The sequence below is a fragment of the Balaenoptera acutorostrata genome, chromosome 4, assembly GCF_949987535.1.
Source record: "Balaenoptera acutorostrata chromosome 4, mBalAcu1.1, whole genome shotgun sequence".
Classification (NCBI taxonomy): domain Eukaryota; kingdom Metazoa; phylum Chordata; class Mammalia; order Artiodactyla; family Balaenopteridae; genus Balaenoptera; species Balaenoptera acutorostrata.
Window position 1 is genome coordinate 64439643 of NC_080067.1, and position 17469 is coordinate 64457111.

Genomic DNA, 17469 nt, shown 5'->3' on the forward strand with positions numbered 1-17469 from the left:
TGGGTCACTTACAGAACACCATGTGTGACAGTCAAGTTGGGCACTGCACAACTCCAGGCGGAGCCCTTCACACCACCTGTGATGTGAATGACAGCCCCCTGTTGCCTTCATCCAAGCAAGGTCTCATTAGAGTATCCTAAAAGTGCCACAACATGAAGGGATGTAACAAAAAGAACTAGAAGGCAGTTTCTTAATCAAAGGAAAGGCTTTATGCTTATTTGTATAGTAATTTGTTATAAACACACAAACCAGTCTTTTTAGTTGACATACCTCATCCTTCAGCTGAATTCGATTAGTTTCATGACATTGATATTCCGTTCTACATTTTAAAACTTTACGATCAGCAACAGAAATTTTTTTCTCATACTCTGTGTTATTCCCAATCTCACTTTCCAAAAACTTGATCTTTTCCTTAACCAAATTTTCTTTTTCTCTTATTTCCTGCTTTATCTTTGCTAATGCCTAGGATTTAAAATACATGTTAAATATATATTTAATATAACAAACAAAACTAAAACTAAAAGGAATTTAGTTTTTCTATAGCATTTGTTTTACCAAAACTTAAGAAAATGTTTTTTAAAGAGAGACTAATTTATATGAATAAAATATTAATATGCCACACACTAATATCTATAAGCTCATTTTTTAAAGATCTCTGTATTTTATTTCATCCATCTGGTACTTTGCTAAAGGGATGAGAAAAATGTCAATCTTTCCTCAACAAAAGGTGACATGTAAAAAAAATATAACAGTATTGAATAGTTTTCACACAGAAAGTTGGATTTCAATGAAATTTTCCAAGTATTTCACAAGACCAGTTTTTTTCATTTTTTGAGAATATTATTTTTGTTATTGGTTTCAGTAGGAATGTCTTCACGCAGGCTTTTTGCTAGTCTTGGGGATACAAAATAACTAGAATATACAACGTAGTGACTGAGGTATGGACAAAGTATTAGTACTATGGGAGCAAACAGATAATGAAGTCTACCTAAGAGAAATCATTAAAAGGCTTTACCTAAGAGCCTTCATTTGAATTGGGCCTAAAAAGATAAATGGGGATGCATAAATACTCTAACATGGTTAAGGTGCAGGGTGGGAGGGTGGGGATGGAATGGGGACATAATAAGAAAGGGTGGAGACAGATGATAGGGATTAGGCTGGAAAGTAGAGGTTAAGGCCAAATGGTGAAGAATTCAATTTTTCAATTGCCATGTTAAAAAGGGTCAGCTTTTAAGCAACATGGAATAAAGATCTTAGAGCTGGGGAGTAAAAAGATCATATGTGGTTTTTACAGGTGATTCTGATGGCAATATGTTAACTGAACTGGAGGGAGAAGCAAAATTTACCCTAAAATAGATTTCTTCCAAGTTTTCTGGAATAGGGTCCCATCAAACAACTAATCCCAGGAGACTGGGTCAGGGGAGAGTATGTGTTCTAAAATCAGTAAGTTTTAGAAATGCTGCATGTAATATTGTACATATTAGCATATTAAATCAATATATATCTGAGATTCACTGCATTTTAAAAAACATTTTAAATTTGTTTAATCTAGTATTCCCATCTATATAACAATTAATATTCTATAATTGTAACATTCCATATATCTACTATGTTCATTCAACCTTAGGAGGTCAAAACTTCCTAAGTTTATATGTGTCAAATGATTATTCTAGAATTTCTTGCCTTATATTAATTTTTCTACCACTTAATCAGATGCTTTAATTCCTACTTCAGCATTCACATTTTTTAACAGGGCAATTTATTCACAGTTAAGTTTTCATACAGGTGATGCCACAGAAATCAGAAATACCACAAATTGAGAGCCAGTTGTTAAACACTTAGAAGCATCCCACTACCTATGGAACCATTTCTTGTTTCCCTCCCTAGTCTTTTTCAATACATACAGCCAGGAAATGTCACCCCATAAATAAGGAACCACTGAGGATATGACCAGAGAGCTACAAGCTGTGGATTCCGCCAAATCAGCAGGCTGAGTCAATTTAGCTGCAGGGTTGTATGAGAATTTGATTATGGATCTGCAGTCTTAGATCTGACACATTTGATTTACACAGAGGAAGCAGTCAGGACTTGATGTTTGAAAGCAGTAGGAAGCCAAGAAAAAGAAACCAACATCAGCATTAAGAAATAAGAGGGGGCTTCCCTGGTGGCACAGTGGTTGAGAATCTGCCTGCCAATGCAGGGGACACAGGTTCGAGCCCTGGTCTGGGAAGATCCCACATGCCACAGAGCAACTAGGCCCGTGAGCCACAACTACTGAGCCTGCGCGTCTGGAGCCTGTGCTCCGCAACAAGAGAGGCCGCGATAGTGAGAGGCCGGCGCACCGCGATGAAGAGTGGCCCCCGCTTGCCACAACTAGAGAAAGCCCTCCCACAGAGACGCAGACCCAACACAGCCATAAATAAATAAATAAATAAATAAATAAATAAAAATTAAAAAAAAAAAAAAAAAGAAATAAGAGGAACTCATAGTTAAGATTGGGTCTCCCAAGTCCCTCCTTAGGGAGGCATAGGCCATTTTGTTGACAAAATGTTGATTACTTACAGAAGTTTAAAATAAAGAAATCACATTTTACATATAAGTTACATATAACAAGTAAACCACATCCAGATATCAGAGCTCCAACTCCCAGTGACCTGAGCTGCTTGCTAATGCCTTTCCATGGAGTATATTCAGAATGGAAGTTCGCCCATTTTCTCATCTGCCTTCTTTCCTCCTCAATTCCTTCTCCTTCCCAACTTTCCGTCATCTTCCCATTTTCACTCACCACTATTTTACCCCTTAATGATTTCCCAAAAAAGTTCTCCTAAATTACCTCTGAAAGTAGCAAAAGATAACACTAGGTCTGTGTTTAATCAGTGTGGTGTTCCTCCACTTCTGAGCTTTCACCCCATCATGGGTACCTCAGTTTCAAAAGGGAAAATTTATTGCAGTCCTTCTTTCTCGGCTATCCATGAGGCTCCTTTCCCTACACCTTTGATTAGCACACAAATAGCACACATGTTAAATCCAAGGCACCTTGGACAACCATGTATAAGTCAGGGCATTGGTTTTACTGCAATAACATTATCTGTTGATCTTCTCTTGTCCCACATTTCAGAGATGTCAGGATCCAGTCTTCGGCATTATATACCATAAGTAAATAATCCTCATAAAATCTCATTTCTGAATGGATACAGGGTCAGCTTTGAAAAACATTTACCAAAACTACTGAATCCTGCTACAAAAGTGACTTTCAAATAATAGTGCGATTTACATTTGAAACGAATGAGTTAAATACAAAAGAGATAAATGCAGCTGAATGTTGCAAGGACCAAACAACTACTTTACCAAGGCACAGTTATCGATGTCTCGATCTCTCTTCTGCATCTGTTCTATTGTGTTCTCCCACTGTTGAATGAGTTCTTGCCTTTCATTATGAATCTTACGAAAATCTTGGGCTGCTTTATCCAATTCTAACTGTCAAATGAAGACCAAATAATATTTCTGTGAATTTAAGTGCTTTTTAAACATCATTTTGACAATTAAGAAGTAAAAATCTTTACTAAACCAACCTGTGCACTTAGAGTCTCTGCAAGTTCATTGTCAAGTACCTTTCTTCTCTGATTACATTCCACTGTCAGTCTTTCTAATTGCAGGGTCAGTGCCTATGATGTAATTACATGCAAAAATATTCATAATTATCATTTTATTAACATAAAAGCTGTTAGCCTATCTCACATTAAGTATTATTATATTATACATATTTATTTGACATCTAAAATAAGTACAAAATAATATATATATTCTTTATCTTCTAGCCCCATAGTGCTGCAATGATAACCCAATTGTTTCTAAAAAGACTTTTAATACTTTTTAAAGTAAGTTAGAAAAAAGATTAAACAATAATTTGCCATTTAAAATTATTTTAACTAATGCATGTGGTATTAATCTATTAGAAAATAGCATGTTTCATGATACTAAAATATTACCAGATTTAATTACAAGTAGATCTTTAAGTAACGGTTATAATAATATATTAAATAATCAATAGCACTATAGTCTCAAATCAGCAAAAACTATCTGTAACATTCAAACTATTACACAAAAGAAGTTAAAATACTTATACATAGTTCTACTACAAAACTTTCTTTTCTGAAATGCTTTTGAGAAACCTTCTCAATCAGGATTCTTAACCGGGAGTCCAGAGATCCCTAAATGGTCAAAGGGCTTCAGAGGATCTGTAAAACTTGCAGCAAAATTTTGTGGATATTTGAGTATAGTCATTTTTCTAGAGACAGGATAATTGGCTTTATTAGACCCAAAATGTTTAAGAACTACTTTAAAATTAGAAGTCCAATTTAGATTAAATGGTTGATATATTACAGATTCAGAGAAAATCTAACACTACGATTTATAATATCTCACCCTAATTTTATTATCATCTTGTCGTGCATACTTCTGAAGAGTGAGGGCATCACTATCTTTATGAGCCGATTCTTCCAGCCATGCCTCCAATGCTTGCTGGTCCCAGTTCATTTGACATTTCAAACCATCCAGTTTTTGAGTAGTTTTAAATATGTAATTCTAATTTCCAAAGAGAGGTGGCATGGGGAGATTACAAAACATTATTTACTGTACAAATTAAAATAAAACATAACATTACATATTACAGGACATATTTAAAAGGAAGAAAGAAATCCTGTCTCTGTCCCTGGCCAGATGTATATAAATACCATATTTAATTGTATAACTATCATACTAATATTTTAATTATTCAGTTATGAAATAGAGGGGAGATGATTATACAAAGTTGAGAACAGTAGTTGAGCCAAAGTTTGCTTAAAAAGGCTTCATGGTAGCTCCCCTAGAGCAATCTCATTAGTCACTCCACCAAAACTACCCCAAGCTGATACACAACCTTAATAAAAATAATGTACTTGATATGCTAACTCAAGCCCAAGACAAGTCCCCTTCAGCCCCATTTCCAATCAGATTGCTGCCTCTAAAAGACCTCTTATATAGAAATTTTGGAAGCACGTCTAATTAAAATAAATATAGTAGTTAAGCAGATAAAAATATTTCTGTCAATGTATTCATTTAACAAATCTAGGTTCACAAAAAGAAAACAGATCAATATGCAAACATATACAAATTAATATGATATGTATGCATATGTATACATACATGTATACATATAGAGAGATACAGATATATACATTTCCATAAGTATATGTATATGTAAAGATAAGAATTGAATTTGGAAAGAGCTCCCAGCCACATAACTAAAAACTAAGAAAGAGAAAAATAGGTTACAGTAGCTTAATATTAGAATCACCAGCTGATAATATGAAAAGTAAAAATTTTGACTGAAAAATGAAATTCAAAATTACAAGTGACTTTTTTAATGTAGCTTTTAAAAATGTAGCACTTATAAATTATGCCTAGTGTGGTATATAACAGGCAGCCGGCATGGTACTTTGCACATAGTAAGGCTCAATGACTATTTGGTAAATGAATATTGAGAAAATAAATGTAACATTCTATCACTGTTGATTCAAATTACAGCTCCACGTGAGTTTCATTGTCCAAAAAACAATGTAAGTGAATGTCAGGAAACTAAAGAATGCCTTTGCCATACAGAAAAAAAAAATGTTTATTTGGTGAGGGAAGAAGGAACAATAGCACACAATGTTAAATAACATTTCAACACATACTTCCTTATCACTTTTCTTTTCCCGTATTGAAGTTATCTCACTTTCCAGTCGTTGCATTTCATCCTTCACTCGTCCCAGTTCTCTTTCAGCAATCATCTTAAAATGTTTTTCACTTTCAATCTCATGCTCCCTGGCTTTGCAAAGAGACTAGAGAATAATATACAAGACAGAAAGACTTTTTAAATTTTAATATTATAAAATATTCATAATAATCCACTAGACAGAAAATAACAAAGTTCCCACAAAATGCTTAGATCAAGTACTATTAATTCCACTTCTCTGAAACCTACACCACATTAGACTTTGTGATTCAGTGTAGTCGGTGTTGCTTACTAGTTGTAAGAAGTCAGTTCATGGAATGTGCTAGGAAAAAATGTTGTCAGCAGTTTTCAGTTATTATGTTGGTCTAGGGAAACTGCTGAAAACCAAAATTTATATACTGAGATTTTAAAAGATATTATTCATTTATTTAAAAGTAAAAAATGAAACTAATTAAAAATACTTAGGAAATGGTATGTTTATAAGAATTGATCACATATTCTAATTAACAAAGATAATTTGAAAGTAATTATGTAAACAGTGATGGTTATAAATATGTCCCAGAGTATGTTAATATACAATGATGCCTTTGTGTTAAGTTTTACTTAATAAAATCATATTTGTTGACTACTGATCTTGTAGGGCTTCAAAGTTATCACCATTTGTATTATTTTTACATTATTAAGGCTGTTAGTGTTGAAGGAAGTTTACTGTCTTTCGTCTCTATTGTCCTACTTAATTGAGGTTTGACTATAATGAAATACACCTACAGAAAATCTCCGTTTCTCAATTCCCCAACTCAGTGGTTTAATAACTTGAAGAAAAGATGTTGTTCCAAACTGCTTATTAGTTACTAAATCACATCAGGATATAAAAATCTTGAGATTGTTTTTAAAAGTTCATTAAATTTATAACTTTCTAATAAGACTTGTAAAAACACTTACCTATATTAAGTATAAATTGGTATTAAAAACATGACTTTTTTCATTTTTAAGAATTACATACTTCTTCAAAGGAAAGTTGATGCATTTTTTAAAAAATAGCTTCAGATGGAAGTTAGTAAACTCTCCAATGCTGATTTACAGAGCTTTCTGATTTCCTGGGCATCATCAGGGAAAGAGATTCTACACATGAATAGATTGTCCATAAAACAGATGTTTACTTAATTAATCACTCTAAGTTTTAATTTTTATTATTTGTGTCAATATTTCTAAAATGCATTGTACTGTTCCCAGTTACCTTAGTTTCCTGAATATAATTTAACTTTTCTATTATCTCAGAATTGTCATTATAAAATTCAATTCTTAAACTATGCTAAAATACCATTGTGTCCTAAGGGCTACTGAAGTGTGTGGACTATTTGCCTCCACTCAAAATGGCTCCAGGGGGTTGTGTTGAAAAATTTAAAAGTAGACAGAAACTCTATTATGTGTTTTATTAGGTCTGCTTCCACTTAATGCCATAGTTTCTCACTACCATCACTGTACCCTTCCCATATAATCAGCTGACTAATATTATATCAGGCTGTTTGAATGATGATTTCTCTTTTCAAATGAACTAATTATTCCTTGAATTTGGTGGGAGTAGAGTTCCTAAAAGTCTTTTTTTCTACCTACTTTCAGGTTCAAGATTATGTTCATAATTATTTAGTTATGCGAAAGTTTCCTATTATATCTCTAAAATCAAATCATAGATGTAAATGCAATGTGAAATGTTCCATGACTACACATGACATAATCAATGTGAATTTCAACATTATTGTACCTGGGTAAATAAGAACTCTTGCTTAACATTTTTGAAGTGAGAAGTCATAGCATTAATTCGATCTTCATAGTCACGTAGCTGATCTTGAAAGCTTGACCTTTCATCCCGCAGCTTTGACAACTGTAAATAATAAATTCTATGATTAACCAAAGTCCTACTAAGTTTTTACTATATTAAAAGGATCTGGGCTTCCCTGGTGGCGCAGTGGTTGAGAGTCTGCCTGCCAATGCAGGGGACACGGGTTCGAGCCCTGGTCTGGGAAGATCCCACATGCCACGGAGCAACTAAGCCCGTGAGCCACAACTACTGAGCCTGCGCTTCTGGAGCCTGTGCTCTGCAACAAGAGAGGCCACGACAGTGAGAGGCCCGCGCACCGCGATGAAGAGTGGCCCCTGCTCGCCACAACTAGAGAAAGCCCTCGCACAGAAACGAAGACCCAACGCAGCCAAAATAATAATAATAATAATAAATAAATAAATAAATAGTTTTTAAAAAAAGGATCTAAAATCAAAAGAAAATTAAATCCTCATTTACTTCACTTCTTTCAATATCCATTTAAACTTCTAAAATCTACTAATCTTTTAAATATTATAAAATAGTTCTGTGGGAAAATTAGCACCATATTAAAAGAGAATAGAAATCTCTCTCAGATTTACAGCGTTAGCAGGTCCACTGCTAAAATGAAATTTAATAAGATTCTATTCTGTAATTAAACCACAAGATAGCTAAAGCAGACAGAGCATAGCAACAAGATGTAACAAAAACACAGAGCATGAAACATAAATTTGAAAAGTAGCTGTACACGCAGCATAATAGCTCCTCCCTGAACTCCTATTCAAAACCAACAGACTTAGGCTAAGCTTAACAGAACAGAACAACTAACTCTCACATGCTTAAAACCTGTTTCTTAATAAATTTTGTGTGTCATTTGAATAAGAACCCTGAGTAGAAACAAAACAGTGTAAATGCAAGCAAACAAACAAACCTTTAGGAAATTATAACACAGATTCTCAGGACCACTAGAGTATGTCACCCCTCAAAGCAGTATAAAAGCTCAACAACAAAAAATATGCTTCCTTAGTGTTCGGACCTGTGGTTCCCCATGTTGGGGCTACAACCCAGGAGGTACACAACACCGTCCACTAAAGTGCAGAAGAAACATTTGAATTTTTAACAAAGGAAGAAAGAAAATAAATACTAATTTACTCATTTGTTATGCCCTATATATTTTTTTTTTAATTTTTCTTTATTTATTTATGGCTGTGTTGGGTCTTCGTTTCTGTGCGAGGGCTTTCTCTAGTTGTGGCAAGTGGGGGCCACTCCTCATCACGGTGCGCGGGCCTCTCGCCATCGCGGCCTCTCCTGCTGCGGAGCACAGGCTCCAGACGCGCAGGCTCAGCAACTGTGGCTCACGGGCCCAGCCGCTCCGCGGCATGCGGGATCCTCCCAGACCAGAACAGGGCTCGAACCCGTGTCGCCCGCACTGGCAGGCAGACTCTCAACCCCTGCGCCACCAGGGAAGCCCTGTTATGCCCTATATTTTATTAAACTTACTAAGTACAGTTGACCCTTGAACAACCTGGGTTTGAACTGTGGTTTCACTTATATGGGGATTTTTTTCAATAAATATAGTACCTATGTTTTCATTTTACAGATCTTTAACTAAGTGTGGGGAAAAGTTTGTGTTTGCTTAGAGATCACAATATGGGGAATCAAAAGAACTAAGGTTTGATTTCTGATTCTCTCCAAACTGTTTCAGCTTCCTGCCCTTGGGTGAATCATTTATCAATTCCCTGTTTTTGAGACAGAGATAGCAGTACTCAAATTTTCCACTGCTGGGTGGGGGAGCAGGTAGCACCCCCTAACCCTCACACTGTTCAAGGTCAACTGTAATAATAAATATGTATTTTTTGTTTTTTATTTCATTAACTTCAGTTTTTATTTTAATTCCCTTTTTTTTACTTTATTGTTCTTTTTTAAAACTTATTAAGAGGAGTTCTTAGTTTCTTTACTTTTTGTCTTACTGATTTTTATGACCTAAATATTTGTCACCCCCAAATTCATATATTGAAACCCTAATCCCCAGTGTGATATTTATCTGGAGGTGGAGCCCTTGGGAGGTAAGTAGGTTTAAATTATGACATGAGGGTAGGACCCTCATGATGGGATTAGTGTCCTTATAAGAAGAGGAAGAGAGGCCAGAGCTCACTCTCTCTCTTAGCCATGTGAGAACAGAGCCAGAAGGCAGCCGTCTACAAACCAGAAAGAGGGCTCTCATAGGTACCCAGCTATGATGGCACCCTGATCCTGACTTCTAGCCTTCATAATTGTGAGAAATAAGTCTGTTTTTAAGTCACTCAGTCTATGTTACTCTGGTGTAGTAACCCAAGCTAAGACACTGATCTAAAATAAAGGCATTTAAGGCTATAAGTTTTCTCTAAGATTTTTGCCGTTTCCCGTGGGTGTGGGTATGAAGCAGTCTCCTTTTATTGTTTTCTAACAGGTGATTATTTTCCTTTCAATTTCTCTTTGATATAAAGCTATCCAGAAATATATTTCTGAGAAACTCACCTAAGTATCAATATTTAAGATGGATCTCTTAGTCAGCTCGGGCTGCCATAACAAAATATCATAGACTGGGTGGCTAAAACACGGAAATTTATTTCTCACAGTTCTGGAGGCTAGGAGGTCCAAAATCAAGGTGCCAGACAATTGCATTCCAGTGAAATTTCTCTTCCTGACTTGCAGATGGCTGCCTTCTCAGAGTCCTCATATGACAGAAAGAGCCCTGGTCTCTCTTCCTCTTCTCATAAGGACAGTAATCCCATGCTCCCCCTTCCCCGCCATCATGACCTCATGTAAACCTAATTACCTCCCAAAGGCCCCACCTCTGAATACCATCACACTGGGGGTTAGGGCTTCAACATATGTATGGGGCGGGGGTGGGGGGTGGGGGGTGGGGAAGGCACACAAGTATTCAGTTCCTAACAATGGCGGATAATTTTTTAAACTGTTTATTATAAATTCTATTGGCTTATGATCAGAAAATGTGACCTATAAGTTTTCCATCACTCATTTTTAAATTGTTATAAAATATAGATAACATAAAATTTACCATTTTAACCCTTTCTCAGTGTACGTTAAGTACAGTGGCATTACGTACAGCCACGTGTTGTGCAACCATCACCACCATCCATTTCCAGAAATCTTTTATCTTCCCAAACTGAAACTCTGTACCCATTAAATACCAACTCCCCATTCCCCTTACCCCCAGCCCCTGGAAATCAGCATTCTACTTTGTGTCTCTACAAATTTGACTACTCTAGGTTATCTCATATAAGTGGAACCATACAGTATGTCCTTTTGTGTCCAGCTTATTTTACTTAGCCTACTGTATTTAAGGTTTAGCACTCATTTTTAGGTTTTTGTTCTGGTCTAGTACATAATCTACCTTTGTAAATGTTTTATGAACATGTTCTACTTAAGGGATATATGTTCTCTATGTTCTTATTTTTGTTGTATTAGTCATATCTTTTATATCTTTATTTTTGTCTATTAGAGTTGTCTAATTCTGAGGAAGTAAATATTGAAGTATCTCACTACATATTTTTGTCAAGGCCTACTTGCATTTATAATAGCTTTTACTTTTACGTATTTAGCTGTTGTGATCTTTGGTGCTTTATCACTTTTATTTTCTTCTTCAATTATGACTTTTATCATTGCATAATGAACCCAGAGCAAAAGCATCTGCTTTTTAAATGAAAGCATAATGATTAACTCTCCACAACTTGATAATTCCTTCCCCATAGAGTTCCCAAACAACATTTTATTGCCTCTTTCTTCAGTATAAAAGGACATGCAAGGACCACCAGATATATATTGAAAACTTACATAATGTGAGGGACATCAAGATAAACAAACAAAAAGATCCCAAAGAAAACAGATAATTCAGGACACAAAGGACAAGAACTAAACACACACACACAGACACACACACACTCAGAGAGATTGTAAATGATAATGTACCCCTAAAACAAGACCATGTGATACAAAAAAGCAATACGCAAATAACCTGAAAATTAAAACTATGATTGATATAGTTGCCAAAATTAAAATTGCTATGTAAAGATGAAATAAAACCCTAAAAGCTTTCAGAGATTAAAAAAGTAAGCTACAAAGAAATGAAAATCGGGGGCTTCCCTGGTGGCGCAGTGGTTGAGAATCTGCCTGCTAATGCAGGAGACACGGGTTCGAGCCCTGGTCTGGGAAGATCCCACATGCCGCGGAGCACCTGGGCCCGTGAGCCACAGCTACTGAGCCTGCGCATCTGGAGCCCGTGCTCCGCAACAAGAGAGGCCGCAATAGTGAGAGGCCCGCGCACCGCGATGAAGAGTGGCCCCCGCTCGCCGCAACTAAAGAAAGCCCTCGCACAGAAACAAAGACCCAACACAAGCAAAAAATAAAATAAATAAATTAAATTAAAAAAAAAAAAAAAAAAAGAAATGAAAATCATTTTAATATCAGATTACTCACCAACAACACTGCTGAAAGATAATAGGGCACTACTTTCCAGATTCTGTGGAAAAATTATTTTTATTCTAGAATCTTCTACCCAGCCAAATTACCACATATGTGAAGATAAATAAAAACATTTTCAGATTCAGTGTTTACCTCCCATAGACCCTTCTTAGGGAGACACAAGAAAGTATTTCATTAAAATAAGGGAATAATAATCTAAGAAAAAAGAAGCTATGTGATGTAGGAAATAGAGCATCAACCCAGTAAAGGAAAGGGAATTCTCAAGTTAACAGCTGGGAAATAGGCCTGTGGGAAAATAGTCCATACTGGGAAACACAGGACTCCAGGAGGAAGGAGTAGGGGGAGAGAGAAAGTATCTTGAAGATCTGATACTATGATTTAAGGAATATAAATGTAAAGTTGGCAGTGCAAGGAACCAGACTGGCAGCCAGGGCTGTGAGGAATTGAAAGCACAGTATTGTGGGTCCTTCCTGAAACCCACACATGGATAGTACCCAACCAGTCAAAAGATGAATCAAAGTGAAAAATTCAAAAAAAGGTAAACTTAGTAAAAGTGGCTGCATGAACAACCATTAAATCATTTTAAATATAAAACTAAGACTAAACACTTGTAATAAATTAAGGGCACTGAATAGAATGAAAATAAAATAAACCTTGATATTATAAAAATAACAAAACCACTATTTTTAATGGGGAAAAGAAGGTGGCAGGAAGGGTAAGAGAGCTAATTTCTTCATTTCAAAGATGAGAAATGAAAGATCAGGGAGTCAACCCATACTGTCTACAAATGAAGCAAAGAAGTTTTTTAAAAACAATTAATTTAACCATTTCATTTTTCTTATTTAGTTTTTCTTAATGTTAAAGAAATCTTTTAGCAACCACTATCTCTTATAACCAAGTAATACTCACTGAAATTCAACAATTCCGTTCATTTTCTCCTTTTAAACACAAGTAAAATTAAATTTAAATTTTTATGTTAAAAGCAGCACATGTAATAGGATCCCAGTTTTATAATACTCCTGTCTTTTCTATCTGTATACCTGTAGACCATGATGTCTGGGATATTTGTTTAAAGCCATGATAGCCACTTCTACGGTCAACAGTGAGTACTTTGGGGAGGGAATATCTTGAATTTTTTATTTTATACCCTTCTCTTCTGTTTGAATATCTTAAACTTTCAAGAGTTGCTTTTTTAATATTGGAGTTTATTCAGGTGAAGTGATTATGGCCCTCATTATTCTTTTTATTGCTCTTTAATATTTTTTTTAAATAGCTAATACAAGTAATGTGTATATAAAGTCCTGTGAGCCAAATATTATGGCAATAATACCAAAAACTAACGTTTGAATGGAACTTAACCTATATTAAAGTCCTTAGAGCTGTATAACAACCCTGTGAGATAATTATTTTACTTATCTCCAGTTTACAGAAGAAGAAATTGACTCAACGCTGGTAAGCAGGATCAGAACCCAAGACTGGATACTTATTATTAGTCCTCAGTACTCAGTGCTAGATCTCTTATATTTCCTAATTCTGCCCTTCACTTAAAACAAAAAACAAAATCTGAAGCCATTACACTAGATATAAGTAAATAAGTCAGAAGAGTTTGAAAAAAATATTTTCAAAAAACAATGTGGAGGATTTTCATTTTCATTTCTCAGAGGAGAGAAGACCTTCTCTTCCATTCTCTAAAGTAGTGTAAACATCATCGGTCTTCTTGGACCCTCTTCCACACAACACATTGCCATGTGATGGGAACTTTAGACTGACTGCTAACGGGTTTTCAAAGTTCCCTGAGCTGGTTGCAATTTTATTTTTAACAACTACCATGCATTGGTTGCAAGCTGGTGTAAAATACTCCTTACAAAAATATTTTATATATTTCTGTGACAACTTAATCCTCACTTTAAAAAGCTGTAAACTGCACATTATACATACTTACTAGAACATCCCTCTTGAAAACATTTCTTCGAGTCACTTTAAACTTTAAACATCATAGGCAGTAACTCAAAAAGAAATGTCAACCATAACATGTTTTGTTTACAAACATCCGCAAATAACTGTTGCTACGCAAACCTCAGAAGTCCCTTTGCAAACTGCGCTTAATTCTGAGGAAGGAAAAAGCGGGCGCGAGAACCAGCCTCCCCTCTACTGCTCAGGAGGCTGGAAATGAGTGCAAGAAGTGGAAGAGGAGGAGGGAGTAAAGATTCAAGCTTTATAGTTGTGAATATCAATTATCGTTTCAATTTGATTGATGATTGATTGATTGATTTTAATGCTTTAGCAAGTACCGAAAAGGGCTAGCAGGTGAGGGAGGAAGGAGATGCTGCCGGAGAGAGGTAGACCGAGAAGAGATGGGATTAGGGAAAGAACGGAGAGAAATAAAAGGGTTGGGGTATTTCTGCCAACTAGAAAACGTCCCCCAACAGACCCCTTCTTCCCCCGCCTTCTTCACCTGATGCTTACCAGATCTTCCAGTATCTTGTTCTCCTCGTTCGCCACCGGGATGGCGAACCCTTCCTCCCAATTCAGCTCCGCCAGGAATTCACTACTCATGATGACAAACAGATAGGGGACCTCAGAAAAGGTGCAGAGGTAAGATCCACCTTCTCGTATCGCCCGTGAGCGGCACCTGAGGCAACCCCAGGAACTCGCAAAGCTCCGGGGTAGTTGCTACTGGAGCTCTAGCAACCGTTTCGCGCCCTTAGTTACCAAACAGGAAGCGCTCAGGTCCCCAGGCAAGTCTTCCGGTTGAGAACTCCTTCCCAGGATCCAGTGCAACTTTTTCTTCTTGGGCACCCAGAGAAGCGAATCAACTTACTACTCCAGAGGTTTCTTGGGATTGCCAGGTACCGGCATAACAGTCCTTCAACGTGCGGCTCCGGTTAGCCCCTTCGGCGCGCCCGGGAGGTGTAAAATCGGTGGCGCCTGCAGTCTCCGGGGGACCACAGGGCACCGGACCTGCATTGCGCTACGCAGCTGCGATCGCGGGCGGAAGATGAGCGCTAACGAAAAGAATAAACCGAGCTTTCCTTTCAAGTGGCGTTTGTTGAGTTTCATTAGTAGATGCAATCTTGTAGGCTGAAGTAGACAGGTATTTTGAAGCACAATTTCCAAGGTGGTCAAGAGAAAGACAGCTTGTAGAGGGAATGTTGACCTATATGGAATAATGGACTTTTACAGCTTAAATAACCTTAATAGAGATCATCTTTTATTTTATAATAGTTTAGTCAACACTACTAATGAAAATGTTAATATCCAGCATATATTAAGACGGCATATAGTTATTTATATTTAAAAATTGTTATGGCAATGTCCCTTTTTTAATGATTATTTTAAAATGTGAATACTGCGGCAGCTGCCTTCGCCTGTGCCAATCTGTTGATCCACCCTTCTCAGTGTCAGCTGTACCTGCCAAATGTATGACTGCAGCTGTCTTTGCTGGGTACTTCTCTAGGCCCCAAGGACATAAGAACTTTGGCAGCCAAATCCCTGGAAAGAGTCCCATTTCCCATATCTCAAGGCTTCTATTTCCTGAATTTCAGGATAATGATTATACAATGTTGAATTTTGGACAAAATGTCCATGCATCCTCTCAATTCTACCTTTCTGCCTTTGAACAATATCCCTGCTTCTCCCCCTCGTCACCACAGTATTCCTATCATCCATTTCCCACTTTTATAATTCTACAGCTTCCAGATTCTAACCCTATTATTATTCATTCAGATTTAGAAATAAAGCCCAAAGTTTTACAAGCCTTGTCACTAACCATGAAATAATCAATTTAATCCCCAAATGCTAAGGTAGATGTTACCCTTTTACTATCTCATTCCCAAATAGATAACTTCATCCAGATCAGGTTGTTAAGGCTAAAATATGAAGAGATTTGGGGTTTTGCAAAAATAACGTGATCTTTGTTTTATAAAAAAGAAAAATACTTATATGTATGAAGTAAAAGGAAAAGATATCCTCACCTCCATGCCAATCTCATTCTCAAAAGTTTGCCCCATTTTGGTGTTTATCCTACCAGCATTTTTTAAAATGAAGCTGTAAGTATATACATATATTAATTTTTTCCTATAGAAATAAGACCGTAAATATTCTTTTGCAAATTCATTTTTTCACTTAACAATAGTGGCTATGTTTCCGTGTCAGTATATTAGATCTTTGGTCTTTTAATGGCAGCTTAAAATTCAGTATCATCAATCAATTTTAACTTTATAAACAATGCTATAATTAACACCTTTCTACTGCTGTATTTCATCAATTCTAGACTATACTTATTTTCACATTTTAATATCTCCAAAATTGGAATGCATCTTTCAGTTAGTGTTATATATATTTTTTTTAATAAATTTATTTATTTATTTATTTATTTTTGGCTGTGTTGGGTCTTCGTTTCTGTGTGAGGGCCTTCTCCAGTTGTGGCGAGTGGGGGCCACTCTTCATCGCGGTGCGCGGGCCTCTCACTGTCGTGGCCTCTCCCGTTGCGGAGCACAGGCTCCAGACGCGCAGGCTCAGTAGTTGTGGCTCATGGGCCTAGCCGCTCCGCGGCATGTGGGATCCTCCCAGACCAGGGCTCGAACCCGTGTCCCCTGCATTGGCAGGGAGACTCTGAACCACTGCGCCACCAGGGAAACCCAGTTAGTGTTATATTTGGTGAATAAGATATAATCTTGAACACCTATGTAACTATTTCTGCATGCCATTTTCTTAGAAGTAAAATTAATGGAAAACAGGTATAAGCAATTTTATTTTGATAGATACCACTAAATTATCTTTCAAAATGTCTTTGCATACCTACAGAATATGACAGTATTCTTATGAAGTATCAAATATTTTACAACCTAAAGAGAAAAATATGGTTTTTCATTGTTGTTTATTGACAATTATATAATAATGAGTGAGACTGAACATCACATTTCTTCTGCTAAGAATTTCTTTATCATATCCTTTGTCCATTTTTTCCCATTAGGTTGTCTCTTCTTATTGAATTATGGCAGTGTTTTTTACGTTATAGTTTCTTTGTGCATGTTTGTGTGTGTGTATGAGTATTTTTCTCCTAATGTTTTTTTGGGATTTTTTAAAAACTTTTTTTAGTGTATTTTGCTATACAACACCTCAGAATCTGCTCTCATTGCCATCAGTATGCTTCATATTCCAGTGGATACATTCATCATCAACTTGCCTGATCTATGGGCTGCATTCAGCTCAACTATTCCTTCCCTATTAAAACATTTTCTTCTCTTGGCTTTTATGACTCCCTTCCAAGTCCACTGCCACCACTCCAAACAATCATCATCTCTCACTGCACTACTGCAATGGCATCCTCAACAATCTGTCCACTTCTACTCTTGTTCCCCCAAAATCCATTCTCCCTCAACAGTTAAGGTAATCTTTTACTTCCAACATC

General features: G+C 36.4%; 1 protein-coding gene across 1 annotated transcript in view; it reads right to left on the reverse strand.

Annotated features, from left to right (window-relative positions):
* Positions 1-14743, reverse strand: part of CCDC39 (coiled-coil domain containing 39) — a 46980-nt gene extending 32237 nt beyond the window's left edge. The window contains exons 1-7 of the mRNA XM_007195370.2: positions 14523-14743; positions 7518-7637; positions 5715-5861; positions 4426-4584; positions 3573-3665; positions 3349-3477; positions 271-462 (exon numbers count right to left, since the gene is read on the reverse strand). Of these exons, the coding sequence (XP_007195432.1) occupies positions 271-462; positions 3349-3477; positions 3573-3665; positions 4426-4584; positions 5715-5861; positions 7518-7637; positions 14523-14612 (930 nt within the window). The 5' untranslated portion in view covers positions 14613-14743. The remainder of the gene's footprint in view (positions 1-270; positions 463-3348; positions 3478-3572; positions 3666-4425; positions 4585-5714; positions 5862-7517; positions 7638-14522) is intronic.
* Between the last annotated feature and the right edge of the window lie 2726 nt (positions 14744-17469).